At 54.9% G+C, this 6,162-nt stretch overlaps 1 protein-coding gene across 1 annotated transcript; it reads right to left on the reverse strand.

Annotated features, from left to right (window-relative positions):
* Positions 1-902: 902 nt before the first annotated feature.
* Positions 903-4,220, reverse strand: CCL17 (C-C motif chemokine ligand 17; the record flags this gene model as incomplete). The annotated part of the gene is made up of 3 exons (XM_079907653.1): positions 903-1,648; positions 2,284-2,401; positions 4,151-4,220. The coding sequence occupies 3 exons, from the start codon at positions 4,218-4,220 to the stop codon at positions 1,528-1,530; spliced, it is 309 nt and encodes a 102-aa protein (XP_079763779.1). The 3' UTR covers positions 903-1,527.
* Between the last annotated feature and the right edge of the window lie 1,942 nt (positions 4,221-6,162).

The raw sequence follows: 6,162 nt of genomic DNA on the forward strand, positions 1-6,162 counted from the left end.
GGGAAAGAGCCCACCTGTGGCTGAGGAGACCCTGGGGTCACAGAGAAGTTCACAGTTCATCACCATCATCAGCCTTATTAGTAGTAGTAGCAGTACTGCTGCTGTTTTCTTCTTGTGCCTCTTCGAAAGTGGGCTTGGCTCTGACATCTGCCCTGCAATAAGACAACTGGCCACAGGGGGGCAGCAGAAGGCATAAGCTTTACCTGAAAATAACTCAATTGCAGCCCCGCCAAACAACACAGGTCACAGAATCCTAGGAGAGAAGGACCCATTGCGCCTGCTCCCAGACTTAGTCCCAGAGAGAGAAGCCACAGCCTACAGCTGGTCAGGAGGGTGAGGCAGAACTAGAATCCGAAGACCCTAACTTCCCCCAGCCCCCCACGGCTCCAGTCCTGAGCTGCGCCTCGACAGAGGGGTCTGCGGATGGGTCCTGGTCCACATCCTTCTGAGCACTATGGGGTCCCCAGTGAGACTCACTGAGCTCCCAGCCTAACGGACGAGTCAGGACTACAGACCCACACAGGAGTCGACAGGAGAACAACCCCCTCGGGCTGCCCCAGAGTCCCTGAAAGCGGGAGGAATCAGAGCAAGAGAGAGAATGGGGGTAGCTGTTCTCAGGGACAGCTTCCTGGAGGCTGGCTTGGGCTGAGGCTGGGTGAGATGTCACCTGGTAGGGCAGGGCTCACAATTCAGGTCGGCGGGAACCACGGGGCCAGGCTGGGGCGGGAGGCGAGGGCTGGGGGCAGCGGGGATGAGCGGGCTGTGGGGTGAGGCTCGGGGTGAGGTGGAGCAGCTCGGCCCTGGGAGCCGGCCTGGGGTTGGAGCCGGAAGAGGGAGCTGGGCACAGGTGGAGCTGGTCTTGCAAAGGCTGTCCGGGCGGGGCTGGCTGGGCTCGAGGGTGGGTGGGGGCTGGGAGGTGGGTGAGATGGGGAAGGGGCTGTGGGAGCCCCCGGGCCAGGGAGCTCCCCAGCACTTGACAGAACCCTGGCCTGCGGAAGAATTCTAGAACCATTTGTGGAATTGGATCAAATGCGTAAGGCGAAGCGTGTCCTCAGCTCCGCATCAGCTGGGGTGTCACGGAGGAGAATGGGGCAGGCCTGGGAGGGCTCCATGGGCAGATAAGATGGGAGAGAATCCAGACGGCCCTTCCCAGGTCCCCCTCCTGCCTGCGTGCAGCAGAGGGGAGAACCTGCTGGCCTCTTGTCACCCCTGCCCTGCTCGCCCCACAGACCCCCCTCAGCCCTACCCCTGCCCAGGCCTCCCCTCTTTAAGGTGGTCTGCACACTCGAAGCCTCATTTTCCCTCTCCGACCTGGACAGAGTGAGACTAGATGTTCTCTGCGGGCCCTTCCAGGGCGACAGGCCAGAGTGGACAGAACACACTGACCCAGACTGGGGGAGAAAAACTTTAATCAGAGAAGGGGACAGCGGCCTCTTTGTCCTTGTAAGGCCTCCACTGGACCCAGGGAGCTCGGGGTTGGGGTAGTGAACGTGGAGGCGGGAAGACTCCAGATGGGCCAGGGAGAAGTCAGGCCGGCTGGGCGGCCAGGTCACGTGACTTCGTGGTGTTTTGCAAGTACTTGACTGCCTTCTTCACCCACCTGTCCTTGGGGTCTGAACAGATGGATCTGCCGTGGAGAGTCACCAGCCTACACAGAGGGAGAAAACCGCGCGGGCGCTCAGGGCAGGAAGGCCTTCCAGAGCCCCGGGACCAGCCTCGCCCTGCACTGACGAGGACCCTGAGCCCGCAAGAGGGGCAGAAACTTGTCTGAAGTTACCCAGGGCATCAGCGGCAGCTCTGAGACACCCGGCTCTGTCCTCGGTGATTCCTGACCCTCCCAGGGTTCCTGCCAGGCCTGGCCCTCCCAGGGAGCCGGGGCCGCACGACTTTGCCCGCCCCCGTCCTCAGACCGCCTGTACCCACCTAGGCCTGGGAACGAGGGGTGCCCGGGAGGGGCCCAGTGCTCAGGGCTCAAGCCCAGGGCCTGCGAAGTGACCACATGGGCCGCTGACTGCCCGTGTGATATGGGGCTGTCCCATCTCTCTCAGGGCCTCAGTTTCCCCATAAATCAATGAAGAGCTTAGACCTCACAGCCTGGGGCCCTTTGGGGGCTCGCAGTGTCGGGTACGGGGGCTGCCCTGAGGAGCGGGACCAGGGGGTCAAGGGACGAAGGCCCTGCTCTCTCCTCTCCGCTCCCCAGTGGCCCTTCTGGGAGCTCCAGGCTCTGCCTTCTCCCACACTCAGCTCCCAGGACAGGGGCAGGGTGGGGACAGGCAGACTCACACGATGGCATCCCTGGGACAATCCTCTGGGGTCCGGTACCACCTCACCAGCTTCCTGAAAGGAATGGCTCCTTTGAAGTACTCCCGGCAGCACTCCCGGCCCAAATCGGTTGCTCGAGCTGCGGGGGAAACAAAGCAGCAGCAGGTGTGTCTGCGGCTGTCTGCGTGGGGAGGGCGTGTGCATGGCTATGGCTGTGGTTGTGGCGGAGGCTCTGTGAGGGTCTGCACGTGTGTGTGTGTGTGTGCGTGTGTGTCTGGAGCCGAGTCTGTGTGTGCATATCTGCATGTGTGTTGGTGTGCGTGTGTGTGTCTGTGGTATCGGGGTGGATCCGTGTGTGTGTGTGTATTTCTGCATGTGTGTGTCTGTGTGGTTGGGAAGGGTCTGTAATTGTATTTCTGTGTAGGGCGTATGTGAGGGGTCTGCACATGTGTCTGTGTGTGTCTGTGTGTGTCAGTGCATGCACGATTGTGTGCATGAGGTCCTGTGTGTGCTTTGGGGGGCCCTTTGAGTTTGTGTGTCTGTCTGTTCACGTGTCTGTGTATGTTTGGGAGGGTTTGTGTATGCATGTCTGTGTGTGTGCCTGTGAGTGTGTGTCTGTATGTGTGCATATTTGTGTGTGTGAGATCTCTGTGTGTGTGCATGTGTGTATCTGCATGTGTTTGGGGAGTCTGTGCATGTATGTGTGTGTCTGCATGTGTGTGCATCCGTGTGTGCTCACACTCAGACCAGCCCCGAATCACCAAATGTTGACTCTGGGCCAGGCTCTGGGCTGAGCCTTTGCTACCGCTGCCCCTTCAGCCCTCAAGCACACCTGGAGACAGGTGCTGTCACTACCCCATTCTACAGATGAGAAAGTGGAGGTCCGGGGTGTGAACACAGTTTACTGGGACTCAGTGTCCTCATCTTTGCACAAGAAAAAATATCCAACACTTGCTAACTGGCAAGCTGGTAATCTGTGACCACAATTAAGGCCGCGACAGAGTGTTTTCTAGGAAGGCTCTGACTGTCCTCTGACCACTTCGGGGGTGGAACTTGGTTTGACTAACACGGAGCTGACCAGGCCCAGCGTTTTATGAAGTGAGAGTGAACGTGCAGCCAACTATGAAGATCAACCCATTAAGATAAGCCCGAAGACAGCAGCTGTGTCACCATGTCACCACACAGGGCGCTAGCCAGCTTTATTTCTAAAGTAGCAATCTTATCTCAGTCTTCCTTTCCCAACTGAGTATAAAAATCTCTTTTTTCACCTGCTCTGGGAACCAATTCTCCTGCCTTTATGCTGATCCTCTCATTGTATATAAGACCCATTACTAAAATAGACTCTAACAAATACTTGTGAGAATTCTTCCTTTTCCACTGTCAAAACACAACCACAGTCACTGCCTCACAACATTTGCAGTGTGAGATATGCAAGTACTTTGTTCCTCAGAAGCTGAGCCCCAAGTCCTGGGGCATCCGCATCCTCATCTCCATCATTTTCCTTTGAATGCCTCCCTCAAAATTCTATTGCTGGGGCTTCCCTAGTGGCGCGGTGGTTGAGAGTTCGGCTGCCGATGCAGGGGACGCGGGTTTGTGCAGTGGTCTGGGAAGATCCCACATGCCGCGGAGCGGCTGCGCCCCTGAGCCATGGCTGCTGAGCCTGCGCGTCCGGAGCCTGTGCTCCGCGACGGGAGAGGCCACAGCAGTGAGAGGCCCGCGTACCGCAAAAAAAAAAAAAAAAAAAATCCTATTGCTGCCGGCCTCTCGCATCTTTGTAGGAATAAGTGGGGTGTAGGAATAATGTGTGTGGCCAGCTGCTGTAGTCTCAGGGCCCCCACTCCTCCTTGCCCAGTGTCACTTCCTCCTGCTGCCTCTGATCTGCTCTCACCTGCATGGGTGTCCTGCAGGGAAGCCCCCAGGAGGAGCGCGGCCAGGAGCAGCATCTTCAGGGAGGTCATGGTACCGGGAGCCCAGGAGAAGGTCTCTGTGTGTGGGTCTCTTTGCTCAGGGGAGACCAGGATGAGCACAAGTGCGGAGGTGACCTATTTAACCTCTTTGGGGATCTTGCCCCGCCTCCTGTCACCTCCCCCCACATCCTTCCCTAGACCCATGGAGTTCGACGCATTTGAGGTGATTCGGCAGAAGTCCAGTCTTGGAATATTTGCGGCTTTCCCGAGAATAGACACTCAGCTGGGGACAGAGGTGGGTTATGTGTCCGGGGGCCATGACACACTTCTCCTTTCACAGGGGACATTTCTTGGTTCCTCAATTAGCAGAACCAAAAAGCCTCCATCTTAAGCTGCGTGCACCCCTGCTCTGAGGCTGGCAAGCCTCCTTCATGCACGGAGCCCTGGGTTGGGGGACAGCCAGGCAGGGGCCAAGAAGGGCTGCTTAACCTGGGCCCGGAGGAGCTTCAGGGTGCCAGGAAGGCCTCCTCAGGCGGTCGGCAGGCTGCACGGGCACACGGTGTCTCTCTGCAGGGGGAGCTCCGGCTCATTCTGAGAAAGGTCTGAGGCCCAGACAGACTTGGTTGTGGATCCTTCCCTAAGCTGGGCCCTGGACCCCAGAAGGCCAGAGCCTAGCAGGTTTGAATCACCATGTAGTCCCAATCTATAGAGATTGGGAAGCCAAGTTCCCTTCTGGCTCCTAGAAGAGCCAAGTGTGCATTGGGCATGTGGTCAGGGTCCAGTCCCAGCCAGGCCCTGAGCAGAATTTCCACGAACCCCATGGGCCACAGCATCCCTGCATCAGGTCAGTCTCCTGGCCATCAGAGAAAATGGCCAACAGTCTGCTCAGGGCTCCCCCCGAACCAGATTATGGGAGTCCCTTAGCTAGAAGGAGAGTCCCATGCCCACCTCCACAGGCTGCATCTCACCAGGGCCACCCTGGACTTCGATTCTGACACATGGGGTCTAGGCCTGACTCCACTCTGTCCCTGAGCTACCAGAGGCAGCTCAGAATGACACCCACCCACCCCTGCAACAGGGTGTCTGGTGCATCTGACCCTCTCACAGTCAGCTCTGTGTTAATCACTGAGCCATTATTACCATTTCATTTCCAGTGATGAAAACAACAGCAAGTGCTGTTGTTTTTGTTTTGTTTTGTTTTTGTTTCTAATTGAAGTATAATTGACCTATAACACTATGTTAGTTCTAATAGTACAACATAGCGTTTCAGTATTTCTATACATTACGAAATCACCAAAGGTATTACAATATTATTGACTATATTCCCTATGCTGTACATTTCATCCCAGTGACTCATTTATTTTGCAAACTGGAAGTTCGTACCTCTTCATCTCCCTCACCTATTTCACTCATCCCCCTGCCCCTCTCCCCTCTAGCAATCACCTGTTTGTTCTCTGTGTCTATGAGTCTGTTTCTGTTTTGCTCTGTTTGTTCATTTGTTTTTTGAATTCCACATGTGAGTGAAATCATATGGTATTTGTCTTTCGCTATCTGACTTATTTCACTTGGTATAATACCTTCTAGGTCCATTCATGATGTCACAAATGGCAAGATTTCATTCTTCTTTATTTCATTCTTTTTTATATGTGTATATATACCACATCTTCTTTATCCATTCATCTATTGATGGGCACTTAGGTTGCTTCCATATCTTGGCTGTTATGAATAATGCCGCAATAAGCATAGGGGTGCATATATCTTTTCAAATTAGTGTTTTTGTTTTCTTTAGATAAATACCCAGGAGTAGATTTGTTGGATTCCATGGTAGTTTTATTTTTAATTATTTGAAGAACCTCCATAATGTTTTCCACAGTAGCTGCACCCACTTACATTCCCACCAACAGTGCACAAGGCTTCCCTTTCCTTCACACCCTCACCGATACTTGTTACTTGTTGTCTTGTTGATTATAACCGTTCTGAGCTGTGAGGTGAT

This window comes from Stenella coeruleoalba, assembly GCF_951394435.1.
Source record: "Stenella coeruleoalba genome assembly, chromosome: 20".
Lineage (NCBI taxonomy): Eukaryota > Metazoa > Chordata > Mammalia > Artiodactyla > Delphinidae > Stenella > Stenella coeruleoalba.